Source organism: Cyclopterus lumpus, chromosome 12 (genome assembly GCF_009769545.1).
Source record: "Cyclopterus lumpus isolate fCycLum1 chromosome 12, fCycLum1.pri, whole genome shotgun sequence".
Lineage (NCBI taxonomy): Eukaryota > Metazoa > Chordata > Actinopteri > Perciformes > Cyclopteridae > Cyclopterus > Cyclopterus lumpus.
Window position 1 is genome coordinate 10,597,202 of NC_046977.1, and position 26,331 is coordinate 10,623,532.

The window sequence follows — 26,331 nt, forward strand, 5'->3', positions numbered from 1 at the left end:
TCACTGTTGAAGCTGAAGGATGTATTTTGCACATGGTGTTTTCTTCCAGTCTCATTTGTCAGTCTTTGTGTGTGCGCTCGGTTCTCTTGTAAAGATTCCCCCATTTCTGTAAACACAGTGCTCCTGGTCAGCCTTCTGCCTGAATAAGGCAGTGAGTGCTCCTCACTTTCTTTTCCCCCTTGTTAACTCTTTGTTTTCCAGCCCAAATAGTTGCCTGCTGCACCCTCCAAATGCTGTGTTACCAAGTGAGAATCTGGATTTTCATAGAGTTTGGTGCCATAAAGTTTCACATTACATCATCCAGGATGCAGTGACAAGAGGAGGAGAAACTCTCCTTCGGGGGACAGAGACTTCTCCTCCTCCTTCTTCCCATCTTGGGTGGTTTGTGTAATCAACCTCCACTTGCTCTCCAAACATGCATCCTCACGAAGCGCTGCGGTGTGAGGCGTGATGTCGACGCTGAGCTCTCACAGTTCCCCAGATCAGTCTCAAGGAGAGGCTGAAAACTTCTGAGAAGCTCAAAAACTCCGACTAGACAAACACGTCCTGAAAACAGGTGAGTGAGCAACAGCCACAAATTGATAATATAAACGCGTGTTTTTCACATTTTTATCACTTGATAACTGATCACTGTTCTTATCCTGTGCCATTGGGCCTGACTGACTCCTTTTTTATTGCCGTGTCTGAGCACATATCTTTACACTGTTATCAGATTATTTCAGGAATGGTCCCGTTCCACTGCATTACTATATTTGTACGTGTTTACCCCTCCTGTTCTGCACTCTGCTAGTTACTGAGACACACTTGAGTAAGACAAGCCTCTCTTTTTGCACTGCTGCTCAGTTTGTGTATAAGACTCACACAACTGTTTATATTTGAATCACTGATTTTATTTTAATTTTATTTGCTCATTGTTTAGTGTAAATAACGAAAAGGTATCTGGACAGTTTGGTCTGTGTAAATGATTCAGACCATTTTCAATTCTATGTGAATAATAAAAGTCTGATTATTCATGCCAAGTCTGCTTCTCTTTCATTTTCTCTCAACACCAAGTGTGTCACTGGTGCTGTGTGTTCGCACCATCCAGTACATTTGTTCCTCAAACATGGAGTCAAAAACTGATGTTGGATCAGCATCGGTGACCAGCGAAGAACTGGCTGCCATTGAGGATGAAGAGGTTCTCAACAAGATGGTGAGCCGGTGATTTGTGACTTTAAGTTAGTTTGTGTCTCACTTGTGTTTATAGTAGAAACAGTGAAAAATGTAAATTGTGTGTATTTGATGACTTTTCTTCATCACTCTGACACTGAGACGCTGAGCCTTTTAACCAATCCTTCACTTTAACCAGTGCGTTGTCTTTTTTAGCTGGATAATGCAACAGATTTTGAAGAAAGACGAATGCTCCGTGCTGCATTAAGGGAGCTGCTCAAGAAAAAGAGAGGTACAAATCTGATATTTGCCCCTGTGAAAGTTTACCATCATACTATCTCCATATTCATCTGATGCTTCGCTTGCTTTTTACGTTCTCCATCACCTCTCATCAGATAAACGGGAGCAGGATCGAGGGGCGAGGCAGCAGGATTTGAGACAGCAGGGCCTGAGCAAAGGAGGGAAAACAGGCGGGGCTGTTAGCGTCGGCCAAGCATCCATGACCCAGCAGCCACCAGCAAACAGTACGTTTATGAAGACGCCCTGGGATATTTTACGTTTTATTGATAATGGTTTGACTCTGTGCATCTTTTTAGGGCCTTCAGATCAGCCCTCTCCATCAGCAGGCAGGTGAGTCTATGAGTTGCTCAGTTTGGGTTCATGAACTATTAAAACAATGTTGACTTTGCATGCCAAACTGCTTTTTGAAATTTAAGTAGCCATATCCCAAGTGTTTCACTAATCCTAGATTAGTGTGGTGCCACGACTGAAACCTGCCAGCATCAGTGTCTAACATTTCTAATGGGAGCTCTACTGCTGCAAAGTATTTGCACAAAGTAGTCTTGTGTGTTAAGTAGTTCACCCAATAAGGAAATAAATTCCCAATTTAAAAGATGAGATGAGCCATACTTCCTGTACATGCGGTGTGCATCTCCTTGTCTTCGTTCCTTCTCTCCAGCGAGGCCAGTCCCGCTGTAGCCTCAGCTCAGAAATGTCCCCCTGCTGCAGCACCCAACGTAAAAAATGTCAAACAGATGCTTCTGGACTGGTGCAGAGCCAAAACCGAGCCATATGAGGTAAACATGCCCTGACTCTCGTTGTCTTTGAATTATTGCCCAATGGAGCTATGCATAGCTCTGCCTCTTATGGCTCATTTCTTTTGCCACTATTTATTCTAAATGGATTCCCCTCTGGTATGAAACAGGGGGTGGACATCCGTAACTTCTCCTCAAGTTGGAAAGACGGTATAGCCTTCTGCGCCTTGGTGCACCGCTTCTTCCCCGACGCGTTTGAGTACTCAATCCTCAACCCCAACAAGCCCAAGGAAAACTTCCAGCTGGCTTTCGACACTGCAGAGTGAGCTGTCATTCCTTATATGAAGAGGCTGATGCATCTTGTCTGGAACAAGCTCCAGCAGTGCAGGGCATAAACACAATTTTAAAAAGGACTTCACAGCTCTGTGTCATAGGTTGTCTCAAGTTGTTTCTCAACCTCGCTCTCTCTCTCTCTCTCTCTCTCTCTCTCTCTCTCTCTCTCTCTCTCTCTCTCTCTCTCTCTCTCTCTCTCTGCAGGAGGCTCGCAGGCTGCCCCCCTCTGCTGGAAGCTGATGACTTAGTCCGGATGAAGGAGCCCGACTGGAAGTGTGTGTACACGTACATCCAGGAGTTCTACCGCTGTCTGGTGGAGAAAGGCCTCGTCAAAACCAAAAAGCGACCCTAGAGTCTGACAGCTTTCATGATTGGCAGTGATTTTAAATTGTTATAATTAATACACATATAAGCATGAGCTGAGGTCTAAGAGATAATATGATGGACCCTTTTCTTTGATCTTAGAGTTGATATTTAGTACTTAATGTACCATGGCTGATGCATTATACTGTAAATGTAGAGAATCAAATGTGCAGTATTTGTATGGGTTTGTGTATTAGGGACTTGTGGGTGTCTGTGCTCTCAGTGGACAGCTGGCTCTTAGGATCAGTACATTCCACTGAGATTACACATCTGCATTAATCCCCATCAGAGCCATGACTCTGGGAACAAATGTTATCATAATGCTGTGGAGGGCCTGAGCGTGTGAGTATTGCAGACAAATTTAATAAATGTCCATCCCACTATACATGCTGTTGTTGTCTAACTATAACTGATGATTAAACTAAATGGTACTGTAATAGTGTAAGTAATTATTTTCCTGATACATTAATCAGCAACTCCTCCAAGCTATTTGGCCAGGACGTTGTAAATGGTTAATATTTGTGTTTGCCTTGGGCTTGAGACTTGGGTTTAACCCTAACCCTAACCTCTAACCCCAACTCTAATCCACCTTTATTGTCACACACAATTGAACACAGCACAGCACAGTGTGGTGGAATTTAGTCTCTGCATTGAACCCATTTCAGAGTATAGGAATAGCAGCTAAAGGGCCCAGGGAGCAGCTGACATTGGGCGAAGGGTACACCCTGCAGGTCACCAGACTAAGCAGGGCTGTACAGTCCATGTGCTGAATAATTTATGAACTAAACTAGAACTAAAGCTACTATAATAATAATAAACACTCACAGGTTATTTTTTCAAGAAATTGGGATAATATTTATCTTAATAATCAAATTATGACTTTAATCAACACATGTTTACTAGTGACTATAAATTTGACTTTAGGCTATAAGCTCACACAACGTTTTATTTGCAGCCTTACGTCATTGATTGCATATCACAAATAGGTTTGCCAGACCGGCATTTTAATATTGGCATGCTGATCAATTCCCCCACCAGTGACGCACTAATGCCAGATTAATGCGTCACCGAGAGGACAGATGCACTTTGGCAGCTGATTTTTGTTTTGCTTTTCCTGCCCTGCCCGCCCCCTCAGGTAGAGAGAGAGATAGGGAGGGGGAGAGAGAGAGAGAGAGAGAGAGAGAGAGCGAGAGAGAGAGAGAGAGAGAGAGAGAGAGAGAGAGAGAGAGAGAGAGAGAGAGATAGGGAGGGGGGGGAGAGAGAGAGAGAGAGAGAGGGAGGGGGGGCGGTATGCAGGAGGTTCCGGCGGGATGCTGACCGCAAAGTGCACAGCTGTTCTCCTCTAGACAGTGACGTGTAGGATGAGGTGTAATCAGCTGTTGTCTCTGAGTGTAAACACCAACATGAAAGAGACCGGACGCATCGACCGTGACCGCCTCCTGTCTTGACAGCCCCGCGGCGCGCGGTCTGCACCGTGACGGAGGCGTGCGCTCAGGCTCCCGACAGGTCGCATCCGCCCTGCAGGCTGGCTGGGTCGGACTGTCCGCGGACCGGGCATCGTGGCTCGCCTTTGTGTAACATCTCCGTCTCGTTGATTGGCGTGCGAGACGAAAGCGGACCGATGATGTTCCCCTCTGGGAAACTGGGAGATCAACCTTTGCGGTTCACCTTGGAAATGGAATAATACATTTTTTTTTTTTAAACGCCTGAATGGTAAGACATATGTTTTCACGAGGGTGTTTTCACTGCAGCTGCGTGTTTGTGTGGAATGTGCATGTATAATTGTGCTTTGCTCGCAACCTTTGAAGATAACGGAGCTGTCATTCAGACTGAAATGTGAACGAGGGCCCACTTTGTACTGTGCTGCTCTGAAAGTTGCCTTTTACTTTTTAAAGTGAATTAATTACCAACCTGCTTATCGCCATTAGTCAACGCTCTGTTCAGGTTATAACTGTGGTCACATGAGATGCTCTGTCACGAAGAGAGCCTCATTTGCATTTCATGAATGATTAACAGGGGTGTATAATTTCTGAGTGGGAAAGCACATAAACAAGATGGTGGGAGGAGAGGGCCTTGTCCTCCTACCTTCCTTGTGACCTACACTGTCTGTTGACATTGTCTGATGTGCTTCTCTATCTGCAGCTGTGTGTGAACTGTGCCCCCGAGACAGAGATCAAATGTGTAACACTGAGCAGTAACCCGCTTTACACTGTGATGCCAGCTCATAACGATCACCCACAATCCTGTCTTCGTAAAAGGGTCAGAAGGCTAATTAATGTTGCTAGGCAACAAGAATATATTCTAGGATGGAGGTACAAAGTTAGTTCCTTAGCCCACTGGTGGGAAATAATTGAGTACAATTACTCCACTATCTATCAGACCATTTTAACAGCAGATTAAAATTACTAATGTAAAATCTAATCCACAATTCAATTATGCTCAGCAGTATGTGCAGTAGTTATCACCTGCATATACATATAGATGCCGCAACAGAAGGAGTAAAGCTTGCGCATCCATTGTTATAATCCGATGATACTTAAATTATTCTGAAATGAGCCAGTCTCCAAAATGAGTACTTTTACTTTCGGTACTTTGAGTATGTTTTAATGCTAAAACATGTGTACTTTTACTTCAAATGCAACACTTTTACATGTAAGAGAGATGTGAGTACTTCTTCCGTCACTGCCTCAGCCCTATTGCCTCCTCATGATAACGTCATCAGTGATGCCTGGGCAGCGTGAAGTGCACAGGTGTTCAATATTATGTGATGCATTCTCTCAGCTTCCACAAACCCGTTGCTGTTGCACCGGTGTACCAAGGACTCACTGAGTGGTTGTTGGGTGCAAGACATGATGAAGGGCAAAGAATGATCCCTGCAAGAGTCAAATAGTCTTTTCTTTAAAACACTTTGAAGATAAATGTAATAATCATCCACATACTGCCGGTTGCAGGTTGATGGATCGCATGCAGCAGAAACAAATTGGCACTGACCCTTGTGGACCCAAAGTGCAACCTGGACCCTGCATGTTGATGGCAGTCGGTCCGACTTTACCTCCACAGTTCATGATCCAGGAAGCACCTCTCATCAGCCGATCAGAGGAGCTCAAGAAACAGCCTGGATTGAGCACCATGCAGGCTGCAGCTGTACCTGTAGAAGTGACAGACCAAATGCAGTCAATGTCGCCAAAGTCTGGAACCACCCCAGCAACACTGGTGAGCATAAGCCGGCCAAGACCGACTGCTCTCCGAACTAAACCGGCTCCAAAATCGACCAGAATCTCAGTGGACCCCTCCAGTGAAATAGATTTAATCCCAGTTTGTATCCCAGGACCTCAGAGTGCCAACGTCCTGTCACATTCCCCGACAGAGTCCTCCATCTGCCGCCACAGTCCTCAGAGTCCCCGCAGCCCTCAGTCTTACACCAGCCAGCCTTACCTGAGCCCTAATCCTGGCCTGCCCTCGAGCCTAAGCCCAAAACCCAGTCTCAGTCCTCAGCCTCAGAGGGCTCCCTCAACCGGGAGCTCCACACAGACCCAAGTGCAGTCTGAGAAGCCAGCTGGAGAAAACAATGACTTCAGGTGAGATGATTAATAACACCGATATTAAAATATGTGTGATTGCCTAAAGGGATTATGTACTGTGAATGTTGTTCAGGAGCTGTCCTGCAGTCAGTGGCTGTAAGAAAGCTGACATGTGCCAGATCATGTGACATGAATGTAGCTCCGTCACTACGAGCTAAACACTCAACAGAGTCACGACTGTTTGCTGTGCTGGCTACTCATTGGTGGAACAAGCTCCCCATTGACATCAGGACAGCAGAAAGTCTCTACACCTTCCGTCGCAGACTAAAAACACATCTTTTTCAACTATACCTTGAATAGGGAAGGGAGAGCCGTAGTAGCACCTTAGTAGCACTTAAATGTCTCTTACTGATAGCACTTTGTAGTTTAACTTTATTGAAGAAATTGTACTTTCTCGATTCTTGTTGTTTTGAGTTTGTACTCATGGTTTAATGCACTTATTGTAAGTTGCTTTGGATAAAAGCGTCAGCTAAATGACATGTAATGTAATGAATCAAAGCTGCACATTTCACTGAGAGGAGATGGAGGAGGAAACGTGTCTCAACGTGTAGGACAACTACGAGCTATTTTGTGTGGAAATTAGATTTAGCAACAAACTAAGAAAACAAGAATATTTTTTAAAGAAATATGTGAATTAGGTCACATTAAAATAAACAGCCACCTCTCAGATCTTATTCATGGAAGTGCTCTTAAAGTTTTCAAAACACTAACATGATTTTACTCAAACATTGACAAAAACAAAGAATTTATATCTCAAGAAAATATCCAGTTCATGTACAATCATTTTAACGTTATAGGCATTTGAAAAGAATCTCAAATCCTATGGTATGAAAAAGTCAGTACTGTAAAATGATTTGTATTTATTTTGCTGAAAAATGCTAAAATCCCAATGTGGTCCTTTAACTTAATTAAATTGGGAAACAAGTCTATATATCTATTGCTAAAACTGTTTTCATGTGTTGGCAAAAATCATGAACCCAAATAGCAACCAGCACAATTTAATGATTGATGTACTGATGATGTAGTTCATTTATCGATTCGGAAGAAAGAAAATTGGCATCTATTTTGATTACTTATTAATAGAGTCATACTTAAAGTATAATGGCTAATATACTATAATATGCGCAGTTGTTGCTTTTATTTGTCTTCTACAATAGAAAACTGAATCTCTTTAGGTTTTGGACTGTTTGTTGGACAAAATAAAACTTTTTGGAGAACATATTTTTACATCTTTCCCTATTTCTTGACATAATATGATATATTTATTCTATAAATGTTAGCTGCAGCCCTGCTGTGTTGTGTTGCCTCTGGTGTTTCTGTATAGCAGTGGTAGTTTAATTTTAAAGGACAGTTAGCTCCATCCCTTTCTCTTTCAAACACATAAACACACACACACACACACACACACACACACACACACACCGTAGTCATTATTGGGGTAATTGTGCCTATATATATTCTCTGTGCTGATAACAGTTATTTCTCTGAGGATTACACCACAGATTATGTCCTCTTTCACCGACAGTATACAACATAAAGTACTTAAATCAAATGCAGCATTTCCACTGTTTCTATTCCCTGACAGGGTGTACATTGTCACATGGAACGTGGGATCAGCTGTTCCTCCAGATGACATCACCTCTCTGTTTGGACCAAATGTTTCCGATGGGAGCGTTGACATGTTTATCATCGGGTAAGCAAGTCTTGCCACCCGGCTCAGCTGTGCCAGGGAGACAGCCGCGAGTGCCCACTCAGTCATCTGTGTTCATTTTGATGCGTCTCCTCCGCCTGTTACCCATCACTGTCCTTTTGATGACATTCCTCTACTTCTCTGGCACCACACAGACTCCAGGAAGTCAACTCCATGATAAACAAGCGACTGAAGGATGTTATTTTCTCAGATCAGTGGAGTGAGCTTTGCATGGACACGCTGAGTCCTTTTGGATATGTTTTGGTCAGTAAGGAGTTCAATTTCTTCACATCTTTCATACTGTTGTTTTTTTTGCCATTAGAAAATCTAATCTGCTGTATTGATATTATATTTCTCATCTGTCCCGTCCCTATAGGTGGCGTCCCAGCGTATGCAGGGAGTGTTGCTGCTGGTTTTCTCTAAATTCTGCCATCTCCCATTCCTCAGAGGGGTACAGACTGAGAGTACTCGCACAGGGCTTGGGGGATATTGGGTACGTGTGATGCTCTTAACTCTGAGATTTGTCACGTTACTAAATTTGTGGTCGGTTTGTGTCAGTGGAATTTAGGGGGATGAGGTATAGAAAGGTGGTGTGTGTGCTCCCTCCTGCCAGCAGGCGCGTGCATGCGTGAGTGCACATGTCAGTGTGTGACCTTCCTGTGCGTGTCGATGTCAGCATCACCCCTGGCTGCTGCTGGTGCAGTCTCCTTCTCTTTGAGGTCAGTGCAGCAGCAGGCTGTCTGGCTTTCTGGTTCTGTGACTCGGTCAGACTTTGTCCCTGAACACAGTTGATATGTGCTGGCTCAACGTATTTATGAAAATATTGAATTATTTATGCTAATGGCCTTAGCGCCTTTCTAGACTTTGGACCACTCTCGCAGTGCTTCACATTAGAAGAGCCGGGGAACGAAACCGCTATCTTTACGCTCGGCCAGCGACCCGCTCTGTCTCCTCTGTCACAGCCCCCACCCTAAAGGGATCCCTTTCCCAACGTGTCCTCCCTTTACCCTTTTTTTCTCATCCGCAGGGGAATAAAGGGGGCGTCAGCGCGAGGATGACAGTGTTTGGCCACCCTGTGTGCTTTCTCAACTGTCACCTGCCAGCTCACATGAGGAACCTGGAACAGCGGATGGAGGACTTTGAAAGCATCCTGCAGCAGCAGCAGTTTGAAGGAGGCACTGCCACTGGTGTGCTGGACCACGAGTGGGTGACATCATTTGTTATGTATGACTTTTACTCATTTAGCTGAAGATCGACCACCTATAAATAATGTATATAGTCATACATAGGATACTAGTTTTTATTTGCACCTAAATGCCATATTGCATGATTAAAAGCTCAGTCTTGAATTTCAAATCACACATTTTATTCGACCAAGAATGTTACAGCTTTCTTGGGATAGCAGTAAACATGAAGTAAAATAGATTATATAAAAGTGCCTTTACAATTCCTTTTTTAAATATAAATGTGTCCTTCTGCGGGGGTTTCTTTTCTGTCCCCAGTGTCGTTTTTTGGTTTGGGGATTTAAATTTCCGTATTGAAGACTATGACATCCATGTGGTAAAATCTGCCATCGACAGCAATAAACTGCCACTTCTGTGGGAGCGAGATCAGGTGAGGCATTTAAAATAATTCGCCCCTTGACTTTTCTTGAAGGCTTTACGCCACTTGTTTTTCTTTTGATCACCAACTACGACCAGCCGAGGGCGCTGTAGCAGAAAGTGAACAAATGTCTACTTCTGTCAGGGTGAATGCATTTCATCCAGGTGGTTGACCTGCTCTTCCTTTCATGTGTCTACTCCACAGCTCAACATGGCTAAACACACAGAGTCCATCCTTGAGGGCTTCATTGAGGGACCACTCAAATTCCCACCCACCTATAAGTTTGATGTGGGCACTCACACCTACGACACCAGGTTCGTCCAGTCGTAAACTTCCCCCATCTTCATTTATTTTTCTAGAGGCCAAGGCCTGTTAAACTGTTGCTGCCCACCACGACAGTCTGCTCCTTTTTTACTTCTTTTCTGTCAGTGCAAAAAAGAGGAAACCTGCCTGGACAGATCGCATCCTCTGGCGCCCTCGTCGTACTGGCTCCCCAGTTCCTACCCACAATGCAGCGCTGCAGCGGGGTCTGACCTCGTGGTTAGGTGGGGCGACTAAAGTGACACAGCATGTGTACCGAAGTCACATGGGCTACACCATCAGTGACCACAAGCCCGTTTCTGCCCTATTCTCACTGCATGTGAGACAATATTTCCTTAAAATACCCTATACAATCTCTCTTTGTATTGCTTTCTTCTGTTTTATTGAACTACCTTGTGCTCTTTTTTTCTAGTTCCCATTCAAGGTGGATATGCCCCTGGTGGAGCTGCAGGTAAACAAGGAATGGTGTAAAGTCTCAGATGCTACAGTCAGATTCACTGTTGCATTGACTTATCAGCGCAGCTCATGGGACTGGGTAGCAATATACAAGGTGATTCTCTGATTGTTTTTGAACAAAAGTTCAGGACAAGTTCTTACAATTTTCTGGCCGGCATCAGCGTTTAATTAAAAATGATGTCCATGTGTTACTTCTGCACAGGTTGGATTCAGACATCACAAAGATTACCAGGCATACATATGGGCCAAGGGAGAGCATGCCACACAGGTCAGACACTCAAATTCACACATTTATTGTGTGCAGCAGCTGAATTTAGGGTTCACATCTTTCCGTTCGATTCTTCATCAGGTGACATTTTCAGACGAGGATTTGCCGAGAGATGACTGTGAATACATCCTGGGTTACTACAGTAATAATATGAACACCATTGTTGGACTGTCAACGCCAATTCAGGTAACAAAAGTCAGATCTAACGGTTTCTTATTCATGAATGGCTATATGCACATATGTATGTGGACACCCAAGCAGGACAGACATACTGTATGTGACTGTTGTGAGGAACCTCCACTCGGACCTGGCTGCAGGGACAAGAGGGTCACGTCTAGTTAGTAACCCTTAATATCCAAAGCTCTCGTGAGCTGGTTGAGTTGAGACATTGACCTGGAATGGTTGTGGTTAGGATAGGTCGTCGGGCAGCGAGTTGCGTGACCGTTTTCGTAAGCTTCAGCAAATTTAGGGTTATCTAGTTATTTGGTCCAAGTCTCAAGCGAGTCAGGTCAGGTGTGAGGGTCTAAGTCAGGGCTCTGTGCAGGCTCGTCAAGTTCTGCAACACCAAACTGAGAGAACCAGTGCGACAGGAAAGAACTGCCACAAAGCTGAGGCCAGTGCGTGCTGTAGCATTACGATTTCCCAACATCAGTGGGGGAAAGTACATTTACTGAAATATGATACATTGCATTATATTTCATTGTTAACCTGACAACAGTATATAAAGTAGTTCAAATGAACTCCACCTCAACTATCCAAAACATTAAAATGCTAAACAAACAAAAAAGAGAATTCTTTAACATAACGATGGGGCATTTTGTTAGACAATTAGTAGATTTTCGTTTTAATACTTCTGTACTTTTACTTCAGTAAAAGTTTGAATGCAGCACTTTTTCTTCTACATTGTAGTCTCTTCCTTTAGTAAAGTAAAGCATATGTCGAGGTGTACTCAAATACTTTTGGTCGTATAGTTTCCTTTATCGCAGCCTCGCTCATAAGACCCTTATCTTCTCTTGAATTCTCCCTCCTCAACAGATCCACATTCCAGTCCACAGCCCCACCGCGCATCGCTCAGACTGCTCAGACGCCAGCTCGGAAGACGACAGCACTCTGGTTCTGCTGGTTCCAAACTCCCGCAGCCCGAGCCCTAAAACCGGAAAACAAAACCATCGCCATCGTCGCAGCCGCAGTCCGGCTGTTTCTGCTCTTTCCACCAACCCCCTCCCGTCCCTGCAGGGCCTCGGCCTCGGCCTCTGTCCTCGCTCCAAAGAATGCCGGACTTCCAGCCGCTCTCCTTGCTCTGCTGCGAAGAAGGAGCGGCTGGTCTCCCCCGACCCAGTGGTGTCCCCCGCCATCCGCCCTCTCAGTCCCCGCAGCCCCGTGTCTCCAGGCGGCGGGGTGACTGCACCGGAGGCCCTGATCGCTGCCATCTTAGGTGAACACAGACCAGCTCAGATTAGCCCCACGGAGGCCAAACAGATAAGGAAGATGGGGGAAACCGACACTGCATAGAAGATACCCAACAATAGCTAAAAGGAGGTGCTGTGCAAGGGGAGCAACGGCAACATCCATGCATTAAGTGTCTGATCCCACAACGTCGCTGTGCTCGGAGAAGCAGCACATTCAGTGACTCCTTGTGTAGGTTGTAAACATTCCACATCGTAGCCATGCAGTTCTGTTTCTGAATCTACCATCATGGCATACACGATGTGTATCTTGGAGTCAAAGATGTGTCCAGACTCCCGACGCCAAGTGCTTTTATAGAATCATAATCTACATCATACGTAAACAAACCTATTGAATGTGAACCCAACATCACAGTAAACCTGTGACGGATGTGACCGGTGATTACTGACAGCAATATGGATCCACCTAGACAGTCACATATCAAAATAAGGACCCTGGACCAGATGTATTGACGGTGTCATAGTTCACATCAGAGAGTGTGTGTGTGTGTGTCTCTCTGTCTGTCTGTTTGTTTGTGTAGACAAATGTGTTAAAACAAATGTTTGATGATGGTTTGAACTTTAAACTCTACAGTTCTTGGCGTGTATTCATGAAATTAATCTAATGTATCAAAGAACAGAGATTGAGCATTTCACCACCTCCGTCAAATGTACATGTGTCCTGTGACTTGAACAGTAAATCTTAGAACGATGCTCTTTTTCTTAGCAGCTGTTTTATAGAGAGCAGTGAGTGGGTAAGGCTAATGTGTTTGTTTTGTAAGGCTAATGTGTTTGTTTTGCTTCAAGGAAGATACGTGTCATGTGTTTGTGTGAGTGTGCAAATAAAACAAGTAAAACAAACTCAAGTCATAAAATGACACAATATGGCGCTTCATGCAGACAAATGCCATGAAAGAATCTGACCATTTTCAAATAAGAACAACACAACAAACAATCTCTTGGATTATCCATGCAATTAGTCTAGACAGAGAAGATCTTTAGGTTTCTACAGAGATGTGGATAAGCACGCACAGTTTAGGGTTTGCATTGATGTTTGTATTAAATCCCTCTGGATTATAAAGCGATCTAAAAACCAAAGATGAACGCAAGAGAGAAGAAGACAAAGACATTGCACACACACATAGTGGGATCATCCACTGACTAATGCATTCCATCTGATGAGCAGCCAAATATAAGGCTTTTAATCCCAACTGGAGAGTTCACATGTAGCTGGCTGCAGAAAGTTAAGGAGGCACACTTCAATCATTATTACAGATCCTCTCCACATACTGAGCATAAATGTTTAAAGTTGAATTGCTATGATGTTTGGGAGTGAAGGAGATGAATACTCATTGACTATGTGAAATAGTGGGTACTCACTTCTTCAGGCTTCTAAAAACCAAAGATAGCTGATACTTTACAATCCTTAAAATAAGCAAACCACTATATTCACCTCTTTAGGCCCCTAGACATATTCTAGTCATACTTTAAGGTTTGCAGGCCTGTGACAAGCTACCTTCAATAAAGTGAAATATCTCCATTTCTTTAAGCCTCTAAAAATCCCTATAAACCTTTAACACTAGCAAAATAATGCTGTTTATATAACTTCACATTTGATCTATTCAATTATATTCATGGCCTATCTTATCATCTTCTTTTTTTAGCATATTGGGTTTGAATGTCATCCTAATGCTTGTCTTTGTCAATGTAAAGCATGTAATTGATATTTGTCCTTGCCTTCAGGCTCCAATAAATTATTCAAACAAGGGCAACACTTGATACTTGCACCTGTTCACGCCTCTTAATAATAATAATAATAATAATAAATAATAATAATACATAAAATAATATTGAATATGGTATTTGTAAAAAGTATGGAGCAGAGAGCAAAGAGTGCTGGAATAATGAGTAATGTCGCAGGTTGCTTATAGCCAAGTTTGATTTCCTTAATTAGAGCGACGCCCATCTGCACCACATGGCGTGTGCTCAGCAACAACATTGGCTGCACAGAAACAACTCGAAGAAGCTGAACAGCTGTCCAGTCCCCCTCTGCACTCTGACCCACAACTACTCACACACACACAGTGCGCGTGAGCAGGAGACCCAGGTGAAGGCTGAAAAATCCGGTCCAGTTCCTTCTCCCCGTGTATCTGGACGGCTAGCTTGTCAGCTAACTGTGCGCGCGTTGGCTAAAATGAACGGACATCAGAACGGTTTCCATAACAACTCGCTCATCGATGACGACTGCTTCCTCTTCACGTCTGAGTCCGTCGGAGAGGGACACCCAGGTGAGTCTGTACTGTGTACCTGCACGTCCCCTCTGCGTAGCAAAGAGCCTGTTAGCCTCTGAAACAAGGTCACGATAAGTTTCTGTTCGCTCCGCGTGTAGTTGCGTGTCAGCGGTCCGCCCTCTCCGCTGTCAGCCGGTGTAAAGTAGACCCACTCGGTGGGAAAGTTTTACAGCTACGTGTGAGTCGGACCAGCCACACTAACGAGAAGAACTGCGTAGTGTTCTTGGGCTGGGGAGTCGTTCATGTTTAAACTGTGGACGTTAAGTGCGGCTTAAAGCGGCTGCATGCTAACAACACTGCTGCTAACCGTTCAAGCTAGCAGGTGTTATGGTTTAACAGGCGACCCTGTTAACTGGCGACTTTCAGTCGTTTTCGTTGTTGCGACAGCTGTTGAGAATAGAAAGACAACATGTAGCTGTCCTCGTGATTGCCGCATTGTTTAATTGTTATATTATATGTACACTATGTTTGACAAGGTTTGACACTGTATTGAAACATTAAATACTGTATTCAGTTAACATGGTCGCCTGTTAAACCGTAACACCGGTCGTTCGGGTACCGTCGGGTCTGTTGGTCCCTGTCACTCACATGTAGCGCCACGCTGCTGTCCTCCATGAACTCACTACACGAGGTTTTTGTCTCCGAAAGCAAACGGCACGAAACCGTAAACGCGGCCAACGTGTCTCGTGTTTAGTTTCTAATGTTCTCCTTAAGTCAAGTCCGTGTAGCTGCTTGCGCTAACATACGACGTTGTGTCACTTCAATATCACCTGTGATAGATGTGACGCATCAAGTGTTTTGTTGTGCGGTCAGAAATAAATGTTTCTTTGGACTGTAAAAACAGAATACAAATATATGAGATGCTTTATTGTCCTCTGTATTATGCTAAAAATGCTTACAAAATAAAAATCCAAACCATATGCCTATTTTAAAGTATGTTGCAACAAAGTAACGATTTTCACACTATATATATATATATATATATATATATATATATATATATATATATATATATATATATATATATCTCGTTAAGAGTTATTACAGGGCTTAGGTAGACTGTTTTTAGCATGATAAATAACACTAATAAAGTGTAACATACATTTTAAGTGCATAACTTTTTAGCAGCTTGTTGTACACTGTGGGCAGCTCTATTGCATTAAATCAGTCAGTAGTCCTAAATATAGGAACTGAAGGGGCTTCTGCTCAACTGAGTGTGTGTGACACATTTAGATACTGCCTAGTTGCAGAACAATAAAAGTGTCTGAAGAGATCTCCACTAGTTATACGCTTCTATTTATTATTATGAGTGTCTAGAAAAGCGCTATATAAATTCTTCTTCTTCTTCTTATTATTATTATTATTATTATTATTATTATTATTATTATTATTATGTGTCCTGTTCCACTAGAACGGCTTTTACAGTGGGACGGATCAGCATAAATATGGAAGAATTTTCTCGACTGGTTGAACGAGAATTCTTTCCATATTTATTATCATGACTTATTATCATTAATAAATGTTCTTTTTAAGAATAGTGTATTTGTCTCTCCTGGCACCAACATAAAACCTCCATTAGTGTAAACTAATTCTAAATGTGTATATTTTTAGTGGAGTGAAACTCAGCCTGGTGAATAATCTGTTTGCCAAATGTAAATGCATATTTAACAACACGTGTCTTCTTGTGTTAATCCACAGATAAGATTTGTGACCAAATCAGTGATGCCGTGTTGGATGCACATCTCAGACAAGACCCTGATGCCAAAGTAGCATGTGGTAAGTCTTCAGAAAGCTCAGCAACTCTGATTTCATAGAGGAATGTTTTGAAATTACTATGATGTGCACACCTGAATACTGAAGGCTTTTAGATACGGCACCTTTTCCCATGACGACCTGTTTAACCAGCGATAGCCATGCCACCATATCAATGAGAGCTCAAAGCCCTTAAGTGGAACAGTTAGTTGTTCGCCCCGTATACTGCAGGTGAGTTGTTTCATGTTGTGTTGGACATCATGCAACAAAAGCTTATGATTTTAGTGATAGAGCTGCAACAATTTCCCTATTAATCAATTTAAAGACAATGAATAACCAGCAACTTTGATAATTGATGCTTCCTAAATTCCATTTAACCTCTGTGTTCTTAATAATCTATTAATCTTAGTCTTACCCTCATCCCTCACACTGCATAACACTGTGTCCTCAGAGACTGTTGCTAAGACGGGGATGATCCTGCTGGCGGGCGAGATCACCTCCAGGGCCAATGTTGACTACCAGAAGATTGTCAGGGACACAATCAAACACATAGGTTATGATGACTCCTCCAAAGGTACAGTGATAAAACTTTGAAGCGGTTAGTGTAGTTCATTTTGAGATTTATGCAGTTAAAGCATCTCGCTACAAACTATATCGCTTTGTGCAATGATTACATTTTGTGTCAAGGAACATCAAGATTTACACATAGCATTGCATTAAATCTTCCAAAGTGTTTTAATCAGTTCTAGGGAAGTAGTGGCAGTGGTCGCAGAATTGTCAGAATATCCAGCGAGAATGATCCCGGATTGCGTTATTCAAAGTAGAGTCAATTACCAAGAGCTTACTGTCATTATACATTGTAAAGACTGAAAAGTAAATATACATTTGAGTAACCTTTAGGGTGTAAGTGAGTGGTGAGGATTAACAGGTGAAACTGGTTACTGAGGTTCACTTGTCTTGTTCTACAGGCTTTGACTACAAGACCTGCAATGTGTTGGTGGCTTTGGAGCAGCAGTCCCCCGACATTGCTCAGGGTGTTCACCTGGATCGAAAAGAGGAGGATGTGGGAGCTGGTGACCAGGTCGGAGTGTTCATATAAATTCCTGTTTGTGTTTGATCCCCAGCTGGGTAACTATAGCCAGAAATGTGGCGGTAACCAAGTTCTTGATTTTATTTTGACCTTTTCATCCTGGGATTTGTGACGGCACCTCTCACAGGGTCTCATGTTCGGATATGCCACTGATGAGACGGAGGAGTGTATGCCCCTCACCATTGTCCTGGCTCACAAACTCAATGCCAAGATGGCTGAATTGCGCCGAAATGGAACATTGCCGTGGCTCCGACCCGATTCCAAAACTCAGGTAGGACAAGGAAATGGTGCCTCCACTTCCACACAGTCCATCGACTTTACTTACAAAACACTGAATCAGAATTACCTTTATTGGCAAAGTATGTGTGCGCTGTCAAGGAATTTGACTCCTGGAATATTTCATTTCTGTGTTTTCTTTCCAAATATACATTTTTAAAGACATTGTGCAGAGACAGATTGCTAATACTGTAGATAAGCTGCGTCAGTGACTACTTTCATTATCGGTTGATACTTTTTATTTTATTTTATAGGCTATAAGATGTCAGAAAATGATAAATGCCAATTTGCATGTTCAGAGTGATGTCTGGTTTTATCTGACTTTTTAAGTTCAAAAACCAAATCCGTTCCTTTTAAAACTAAATGAAACTGAGAAATACCTCCTAGCATCAAATATGTTGCAACTCTAAGGCTTGGAGTTGTTTTTAGAAGGATTTTAAATAAACATAAACATCATTTTGGACATTACAATGTGTTAGGCTGTTCCCCTGTGGAGGTAAACACAAATGTAAAGAGCATTAGACTGTCATTTCTTCCACCTTTTTTTAAAAATTATATTTTATTCTTGTTTTTCCCCTCAGGTGACAATTCAGTACAGACAGGATCAAGGAGCCATGGTGCCGTTGCGTGTCCACACCATTGTGGTCTCAGTGCAGCACGACGAGGCCATATGTTTGGATGAGATGCGCAAATGTCTGAAGGAGCAGGTGGTGAAAGCGGTGGTTCCCAGTGGCTACCTTGATGAGGAAACCGTATACCACCTGCAGCCCAGTGGACGCTTTGTCATTGGAGGACCGCAGGTGAGACAAGAACGTTTTAAAACTGTGTACCTCTTTAATTCTTCTGCATAGTCACACCAAGATAAGTGGAATTGCCACATGTACATTCACAAGACGAAAAATGCTGTCCATAAATGTGTCGGTCAAAATTAACATAATCATGTGAATCAGAAATAATTTGTCTTAAATGATCATGAACCTCAAAGTCCTGTGTTTCTCTCGCAGGGTGATGCTGGTCTGACCGGGCGTAAGATCATTGTTGATACTTACGGTGGCTGGGGTGCCCATGGAGGCGGAGCCTTTTCTGGGAAGGACTACACAAAAGTAGATCGCTCTGCTGCCTATGCTGCCCGCTGGGTGGCCAAATCCCTGGTGAAAGCTGGGCTCTGCAAGCGTGTGTTGGTCCAGGTGAGTGTACAATAAATCACAATGTTGCCCCAAATCTTTGTTTTATAAAAACTCAACCCTCGAAGGCATCTGTCTAAAAGTTGTTAGTTTCGTACACACAGAGCAGCGACTGCACTCTGCTGACAGTCGCTCGCACTCCATCCGGTTGTCGGACAGATTCCACTTTAAAAAAAAAATTTTTTATTTAAATCTGCTCTATAGATTTGTATTAAGTAAACAAACTGTTTGTTTCCTCTGTCCTGTTAGTAGCTTTTTATTTTTAAAAACCCCACCATCCATGTGTATATTTGTCAGGGTTCCTCTAGAGCCCAACTGATACTGAATTTTAAGGCAGATATCAATTTATCAGTATGAAAAAATGCAATAACAATAATTTCGCCATTAACACAACATTAAATAAACAGAATAACAATGCCTTAAACTGGGCTATCAAGCAATTATTATGTTTGCTAGTTTCTAAAATGTCTCTCCTGATTCAGAAAGATTTGTAATGTGCGCATAATCTGTTTCAGGTATCCTATGCTATTGGAATTGCGCATCCACTCTCCATCTCTATCTTCCACTTTGGGACCTCCCAGAGGAGCGAGAAGGAGCTGCTGGAAATTGTGCAGAAGAACTTTGACCTCCGTCCAGGAGTCATCGTGAGGTATCCTGTGGTGTCTAATTTATAGATTTGAGCTAACATGCAGTTAGGATGAATTCAGGTTTTTATAAATTCTATTTTATTTTTGTCTTAGGGATCTTGACCTGAAGAAGCCAATCTACCAGCGCACAGCAGCTTATGGTCACTTTGGCCGTGACTTCTTTTCATGGGAGGTGCCCAAAGTGCTGAAATACTGACCCCCTCCTCCTATCTTTGAGCGGGCCTTAGGTGCACTACAGATACACCTGTATGTCTACTTCCCTCCTTTCTCCTCCTCCCCCCTCTTCCTGCTCACACACACAGCCACCACAGCCTCTACTTCATAAAACAACACTTCTGGTATTCCTCATCTTTTTAAATTTAGAATCTCACTGAAGTTTAGTTGTATAACGGATCAGTGGTGGGAATCCTATGCTGCTTCTTTTTTTTTAATGGCAACATGTTATTTCCCATTTTGCCTAACTTCGTTGGGTTAATGGCAGTCTAGCATTGCAAAAACATCAGCGCCGTTCCCTTGACACCCTTAACCTCTGTTTTTGACATTTTGATAGAACAAAAAGGGTCAAACACTTCTCAATTTATACACAACCTGCTCATTTCCTTATTTGCGCTGTCCCTTCAGGCCATTTTTTTCTGACGTTTTACAGAGAAGTCAGAAGCTGCTAATGACCTTGTGGTTATGTTGGGCTGTGCAATGAAGTCACTCCATTTTTAAAAAATTATTTTGTCATGAATGTTCCATATGATGTTAAACGTGTCAATGTTCTACTGACCAAGATATAGACACGATGCAGTACTCCCTTCCCCCTACCCGAGACTGACTCTGGGTGTAGCTACAGAGAAACTCGACTCAGTCACCTCTGGGTAGGGGCTGCATTCCTCCCATGGCTGAATCATACTTTCATTTAGAGAATGGTGTTCGACTGTTTGTGAGACCTAATAGTTTGAGGGACAACTGAGTGATGTGTAAATCTAAAAGCTGTTTTCCTCTCAGTTGCACATTATCCCACTGCTCTTATTGGCAAGACCTGCCGTGTGAAGCTGGTTTAGGCTTAGAGAGCGAGGATTAGTTCAAGTTGGGCATAGACCTCGAGTAGTTGTGGGGGGGGGGGTCAGGATAACCAATTGGTCAGGGCATAGGACTCAAAACAAATCAAGGAACCAGTACCTCGTGGAGCATTGGCACAGAAGAACATGAAGAGTAGAGCCAAAGACCGACCAAGAGCCACAGTTAGCGTAGTGAATGTACAACATCGTATTACTGCTCTCGTCTTCCCAGCAGAGTTAGTTTTGTACACATGAGGAAGTGGGACCGTGAGAAATGATTCACAAACATAAGGGTAACATATTCCCTTATGTTTGTGGATTTGGAATCTTCCACTGGAATTGCACCAATTGTTACCAAAAGTGAAGAGGTCTCTATTTTGGTGATCAATGTTTAGGAGTTCCAAAATGAGTGTTGAGCTTGCAGCTTTTCTTTTTTGTATTTTTTTTTAATTTTATTTACTTTTTAGTAGTTTTTAAAAGCAGTCTTTACACTGTACCCAAAGGATGGTACAAGTCTCATATTTCCTGACTAGTTTGAAACCATCCTGATTTGTCAAGATTGTCCCTGCCGTTGTTCTTTGAGGAAATCCAGATAAAGAGAGAAAAGATATGTGCCAGGGACTCTGGTCAGATATGATGTTTTGAACACTCATTATATGCTTCCCCCGTTTCCCTTCTCCTCAACCTGTATCCTCACAATATAGTTGCAGAGTTAAGCCTAAGCCAGCTGTAAGACTGAGTTAGGTTAGTATTCATCTTAAAATCACCGGTTGGTACGTTGTCTGAGCTGTGTGTCTAAAAATGTCTTCATTGTGTAGCTAGGTGGCACTGTGTCCTCGCATATAATACTGAGATTCTGATTTTCTTTTTTCTACTCCATAACACGGATATCTCGTCTTGAGCTTGGCTGCTGTGCACTCAGCTTGAGTGTGCTTCAGAGAAAGCTCCGATAGGATCCCTTAGAGTGGTGCTGAGAGCATTTTAAGTAATCTGTCTGAGTGGTCGTCTGGTGAGATGGCTCAACCTCCCAAAGATCTTTTTTACAATATGTTTGCATCCTCCTGCTCATCCACAGACACCAATGATTGGTTGGTGTTGTACAGAGAAACCAGCCTGTTTACATGGTCTCCTGTGGGGGGGTTTGTAGGTTTATTTTATTTCTTTTGAATCATTTTTTAAAAACTATTAGTAAGTCTGTTAGTGTGGCTGCTGAATGTGAAAAAGTGCCTGTTGAATCCTCCCCATGTGTCTACCCTGAGGTTGCTAACTCTCCCTCTTCAATAATTCATACTGAGGAGTCTGATTTGTGGCGTTTCTCTCTCAAAACCTTGGAAAAATAAACTGCACTCTTCCCTGTGCTCATTGGCTGGGTGTTTGGATATTTATTTTGTATCATAAAGCAGATTCAAGTGATTTCATGTTCAGGTCTCAGTGTACATTGAAGCCAACCTTACTAAACCTTTATAAACGTTAATTATTTAAAACATCTGTATAAGGAGGTTCTGGCCAACAACAAATGACAAAATGTTGTAGATGGAAACAGAAATGGTAAAACGTGAAGTAAAATATCTAAAGATGACCACAGCATATATATATATATATATATATATATATATATATATATATATAATTACTACTTTACGTTAAAACAAATACTAAAGTTCAGAAACATTACCATGGAGGCTGGACCTTTGCCATCACCAGGTTTAGGATTAAGACCAACAACAAACAGGTTGCTGATGTGAAACTCTTATTGGCATGCCAGTGTATGACGCATTAATATAGAGAAATATTTTAAATGCTGCTTTATTGGTAGAAGACAAGACTGATTCAGTGATGTTTATTTAACTATTGAGTCAGATAATTCTTCTGAGATAATCTGACAAAGTACAGGAAGAAACTTAAAAGTGGATGAAGCTCTGCAACCTTTTAAGTTTAAAATGGAAAATTCTCATCTTTTATACCAAAAAAATGTTCATATCTGATCCACATACTGTTTACTACAGAAGTTAAAATAATCTTTTTGTCATGATATTTTAACTAAGTCCTGGTTTTCTTCACTCAATGCAGACGGTATATACTAAGCAAAATCCAAAAATGTAGTAAGATATCAAATTGGAAAGCAATGCCACAGGTGTCACGCAGTATGATTTAATATTTGCAGTTTGGCGTTGATGCATCATTGGGACACTGAGTTTGACTCGTGTTTTTGGGTCCACCCTGAAAGAGAAATTTGGAGACATTTTATGTGGCGTTGTCTGTTCTAGTTTTAACGAAGATGTCATAAGATTCTACCTACCGTAACATTTTAAAGTGTGTTGAGAGGCTTCCAGGCAAATTTCTGGCAGTAAAACAAAGTCTGCATGAAGTGGAAAAAGTGCAAACATCATCACTGCTTAGCATTCAGAAGCTAACCAAGTTTACTGCGTGATGGTCTTTTACTTACTCCACATTTGAGGGCATTAGTCACGTCTCTGCACCTGTAGGTTGCCAAAGTGCATGGGTCTGAGAGGGTTAAAACAAACAAACAAACAGGGGCATTATAATGTTAATTGATTTGTTGAAAGACAGCGGATCAGTTCTTTTTGATAACTGATGAATCATCCTTTTATCAAGTAATCATTTGCTGCTTCTAAAAAAATGGATGGAAACGCATCTTCGCATGGATGAAGTCGTTTGAAGATGAAGCCCTGCACACGTCGCTGAAGGAGGCAGACTGACCTACAAGAGGAGCCTCCTGCTCCTGGCACAGCTGGATGAGAGCGCAGACGACCTGAGGGGTGGCATAGCTCAGGATTGCATCCAGCACCGTCTTGCTGAACCTGCCAATCACGGCCTCGCACTGATCTCGGTAGGAGGAAGGCAAAATACGACAAATCTCCTCCAGCAGCTTGATCACGGCCTTCTGCAGAACGGGTCGGAGAGAAAGGTGCATTGTGTCACCCGAACCGTCGCCAGCGCTGTCTGGAGGCATTTGGGTGTCTACATGCGTGTCTGGCTGTGCAGGACAAAGGGAGGCTGTGTGTGTTTGTGTGCGTGTGTGTCTTACTTCATTGCATGAGCATTACACACCTCAGTACTTCCTTTAGGGAGCATGTCCTCCAAACTCCGGATCAGAAAAACACAGAAGGAGCACAGTATGGCGGGCTGCACCTGATGGATTCAAAGAGCAGAGGGAGTAAAACGCATGTGTATATATTATTATTACTTTCAAATGTGTTTCTCAAACTTGTACTTTACTGACATGTTCCCTTTTTGCAGCAACCTGAAGGGCCTCCTTGACAAAATAACTGAGCATCTTCTCCTGCTTGTCACAGGAGCCACAGAATCCGATGACTTTGCAGACCTCTGCTGGTTTCTGCAGAGAAAGAGATGTGATACTTTGTTATTTATTTAACTCATTTAACTCAACTAAGAATATTAATTCAGCATGAAACTTACTGCGAAACCAGCAATGAAGTTGATGACCAGTGGAAGCATCTTCTCCACCTCTTCTTTGCAGCGTGCAGCAGTCGCTGGTCCGGGCAGGTGGCCACACAGACTTTCAATGCCATCCATCATCTTTTTCTAAAATGAAACGCTAAATGAGGTGGTGTGTGTTCTTTAAACCTCAGGACAATACTGTATTATATTAGTGTTATTGAGATAAATCTAAACATGGCTTTTAATTTTCGGATCCCTCTTCCAACCTATGTCAGAGGAGTGAGTGAACAGTTTAAGTGCTATTATTGATAACTTAATACATTTCTTTTGTAATTAAATAAATTTTTTCCTGCTAAAATTACATGAATTGTTCTTTAATGAGTCTGTTTTCTTTGCTTAAATCGCATGGTTTGTAATGGAGATTTACGCCACCTGTTGAAGTAGCAACACATTAAACAGATAATAAGATAGATATAGTACAATGTCTAAATAAAATGTTACTTGGTATAATAACAGAACTGAGACTTCTTTTTCAGATCATTTCTTTTCTAATCGCAGCGATGCAATCCCAACTGACGGCCTCTTTGGACTCGGAAGTGATTCACCACAGACCTGATGAAGCTCGGAGGAAAGAGGATCCTTGAAGTCAAGTGAGAAACAGAAACTGCCTGTGAAATTTAATTTCAACTTTTTTAAAAATAGAATTTGGCTTTGTGCCAAAAAGAAAAGGGGACCTTTACTTTATTGTGCATGCTTGACTTTCATTAAATGCAACACTGATAATAAATCATTTGCATCTCTGAATGTGAAGAATTGCTTCAACTGATAAAAGAAGCCAATCTTGTTGTGTTTTTTTATTTATGAAAGCTATTCAGACACAGTATAAACATACACAATATCATTAATACTATCAGTGAGCTAATATTAGTCATCTGGAATATTTTTCTGCCACTATTGATACTCACTTGGAGCTCAGCGTTGGAAAACAGGTCAGCAAGGAGTTCGAATATTTGGGTGCAGTCCTGGCAGATGTCCCCAGTCTGATTATAAAGAAAAAGTCACATAATGAAAATAAAGTAACTGATTGAATCACTTACACACACTTGGTTGTTGTTGCATGCACAAGATGTGATGTATATTGTATTTCATGAGGAAGATGTGGCTGCACTAGTTCTTCTCGATTAAGAAGTGAAACTGTGAAAACAACATGTGAAAGTTTGTACTTTAAATATTCTTCGAGTGGAACTGAGCTAAACTGAAGAATCTCAGTTCTCACTGTGACAGTTGAACTCCTATCTATCTTTGAACCAATATGCCATATATTTATATTTATGTATTTATAATATATACTTGCATTTACTTTTACGTTGATACTTTAAATACATTTTGATGATAATACTTTTTACTGAAGTAGGATTTTTAATTATGTATACTTTCACTGTCATGCAGTATTGTAATGCTGGTTGGGTACTTTTACTGAAGTAGAAGATCTGAATAATTCCTCCACCCCTGTAAAATAGGGTGTTGAATGCATTATAACACACACTTTTAGCACACAATATACAAAATTATTTCATAGACTATTTCTAGGAATTAATGGTATATCTGTTGTTTGGTAAGTCATGTCCAGTATGTTGTTAATCGGTGGGATAAGGTATATACACATTATACTTTGAAGCTGTGCATCATAAAATATGTATTTTGTTATTCATGTTTCGCATGCAAAACATAACAATAAATAAAAATGGTGAACTTACAGCTCTCAGGGCATCTGGAAAACGTTGCAAACCATCGACGTTGAAAGCCGAAGTCAGAGCTGCAGAGGGAAATATTCATTAAGAATAATCTTCATTGTAATGTCTCATCACTTTACTTTTTATTATTCACTTTTTATAATTCATAATCCTAGTATAATTAATTATATTCTCACCACAGCCTTGAAGACCAGCGAAGAGAAGCAAAGCCATCTTGAGCAAAGCCATCATGTTATGTTCAGGCTTTCAGTTGAATGTCCTCCCTCCTGAGATCTGTACGGGGAGCTGTGAGCGTCCTGAAGCTTATATCTGAAAGACCACAGCCAGGTTCTGATTGGGGGGTTGATAATGTGATACGATTTGTTTTCAGCACAGCGGAACCTTTTTTTATTCTCGATACCTCACTAAGCTAATATTAGTCAAGCTTCATTTTCAGTTCCTCAAGGTGCAAAAACCTGACATTCTTTATTTTAAAGATTCTGATGTTTGATTACAGATGTACTGTCGTTATATTCAAAATATGCAGTGGCTGCATTGTGTCACCTACATTTTGGTTAATTTAAACTGTGAATTCTGAGATATTTTTAGTTGTTTTGTTTTTCCTGTCTCATATTTGCCACTCCACA

General features: G+C 41.9%; 4 protein-coding genes across 4 annotated transcripts; 3 read left to right on the plus strand and 1 right to left on the minus strand.

The window, feature by feature from the left end:
• Positions 1 to 387: 387 nt before the first annotated feature.
• On the plus strand, positions 388 to 3,198 carry smtna (smoothelin a). The gene is made up of 8 exons (XM_034547296.1): positions 388 to 556; positions 1,054 to 1,192; positions 1,366 to 1,441; positions 1,545 to 1,673; positions 1,746 to 1,779; positions 2,108 to 2,225; positions 2,354 to 2,505; positions 2,721 to 3,198. The coding sequence occupies exons 2-8, from the start codon at positions 1,106 to 1,108 to the stop codon at positions 2,866 to 2,868; spliced, it is 744 nt and encodes a 247-aa protein (XP_034403187.1). The 5' UTR covers positions 388 to 556; positions 1,054 to 1,105; the 3' UTR covers positions 2,869 to 3,198.
• A 2,606-nt stretch (positions 3,199 to 5,804) lies between these two features.
• LOC117740329 (inositol polyphosphate 5-phosphatase K) lies at positions 5,805 to 13,013 on the plus strand. Its single transcript, XM_034546667.1, has 12 exons — positions 5,805 to 6,457; positions 8,046 to 8,153; positions 8,306 to 8,414; positions 8,527 to 8,643; positions 9,178 to 9,353; positions 9,653 to 9,764; positions 9,957 to 10,066; positions 10,182 to 10,392; positions 10,486 to 10,623; positions 10,732 to 10,797; positions 10,879 to 10,983; positions 11,833 to 13,013. Exons 1-12 carry the CDS (start codon positions 5,835 to 5,837, stop codon positions 12,307 to 12,309), a joined length of 2,352 nt encoding a protein of 783 aa, XP_034402558.1. The 5' UTR covers positions 5,805 to 5,834; the 3' UTR covers positions 12,310 to 13,013.
• Positions 13,014 to 14,200: 1,187 nt separating this feature from the next.
• On the plus strand, positions 14,201 to 21,893 carry mat2aa (methionine adenosyltransferase II, alpha a). Its single transcript, XM_034546668.1, has 9 exons — positions 14,201 to 14,530; positions 16,232 to 16,309; positions 16,737 to 16,859; positions 17,254 to 17,366; positions 17,503 to 17,646; positions 18,233 to 18,451; positions 18,656 to 18,838; positions 19,351 to 19,484; positions 19,576 to 21,893. The coding sequence occupies exons 1-9, from the start codon at positions 14,218 to 14,220 to the stop codon at positions 19,676 to 19,678; spliced, it is 1,410 nt and encodes a 469-aa protein (XP_034402559.1). The 5' UTR covers positions 14,201 to 14,217; the 3' UTR covers positions 19,679 to 21,893.
• A 417-nt stretch (positions 21,894 to 22,310) lies between these two features.
• Positions 22,311 to 26,051, minus strand: LOC117740332 (prosaposin). The gene is made up of 10 exons (XM_034546669.1): positions 25,882 to 26,051; positions 25,709 to 25,767; positions 24,917 to 24,991; positions 23,970 to 24,095; positions 23,773 to 23,886; positions 23,601 to 23,681; positions 23,250 to 23,433; positions 22,975 to 23,033; positions 22,828 to 22,887; positions 22,311 to 22,748 (listed from the first exon to the last, which is right to left on the minus strand). The coding sequence occupies exons 1-9, from the start codon at positions 25,934 to 25,936 to the stop codon at positions 22,837 to 22,839; spliced, it is 804 nt and encodes a 267-aa protein (XP_034402560.1). The 5' UTR covers positions 25,937 to 26,051; the 3' UTR covers positions 22,311 to 22,748; positions 22,828 to 22,836.
• Positions 26,052 to 26,331: the final 280 nt, after the last annotated feature.

Coding starts and splice junctions, on each gene's coding strand:
- LOC117740332 (XM_034546669.1), bottom strand. CDS start 25,936: ATGATGGCTTTGCTCAAGATGGCTTTGCTTCTCTTCGCTGGTCTTCAA. Junction 23,682..23,772: donor TTGCTGCAAAAAGGGAACAT/GTCAGTAAAGTA, acceptor TGAATCCATCAG/GTGCAGCCCGCCATACTGTG. Junction 22,888..22,974: donor CTAATGCCCTCAAATGTGGA/GTAAGTAAAAGA, acceptor CACTTCATGCAG/ACTTTGTTTTACTGCCAGAA.
- smtna (XM_034547296.1), top strand. CDS start 1,106: ATGGAGTCAAAAACTGATGTTGGATCAGCATCGGTGACCAGCGAAGAA. Junction 1,674..1,745: donor CCAGCAGCCACCAGCAAACA/GTACGTTTATGA, acceptor GCATCTTTTTAG/GGCCTTCAGATCAGCCCTCT. Junction 2,226..2,353: donor CCAAAACCGAGCCATATGAG/GTAAACATGCCC, acceptor GGTATGAAACAG/GGGGTGGACATCCGTAACTT.
- mat2aa (XM_034546668.1), top strand. CDS start 14,218: ATGGCGTGTGCTCAGCAACAACATTGGCTGCACAGAAACAACTCGAAG. Junction 16,310..16,736: donor TGATGCCAAAGTAGCATGTG/GTAAGTCTTCAG, acceptor CTGTGTCCTCAG/AGACTGTTGCTAAGACGGGG. Junction 19,485..19,575: donor CGTCCAGGAGTCATCGTGAG/GTATCCTGTGGT, acceptor TTTTTGTCTTAG/GGATCTTGACCTGAAGAAGC.
- LOC117740329 (XM_034546667.1), top strand. CDS start 5,835: ATGGATCGCATGCAGCAGAAACAAATTGGCACTGACCCTTGTGGACCC. Junction 9,765..9,956: donor TTCTGTGGGAGCGAGATCAG/GTGAGGCATTTA, acceptor TCTACTCCACAG/CTCAACATGGCTAAACACAC. Junction 10,984..11,832: donor GACTGTCAACGCCAATTCAG/GTAACAAAAGTC, acceptor CCTCCTCAACAG/ATCCACATTCCAGTCCACAG.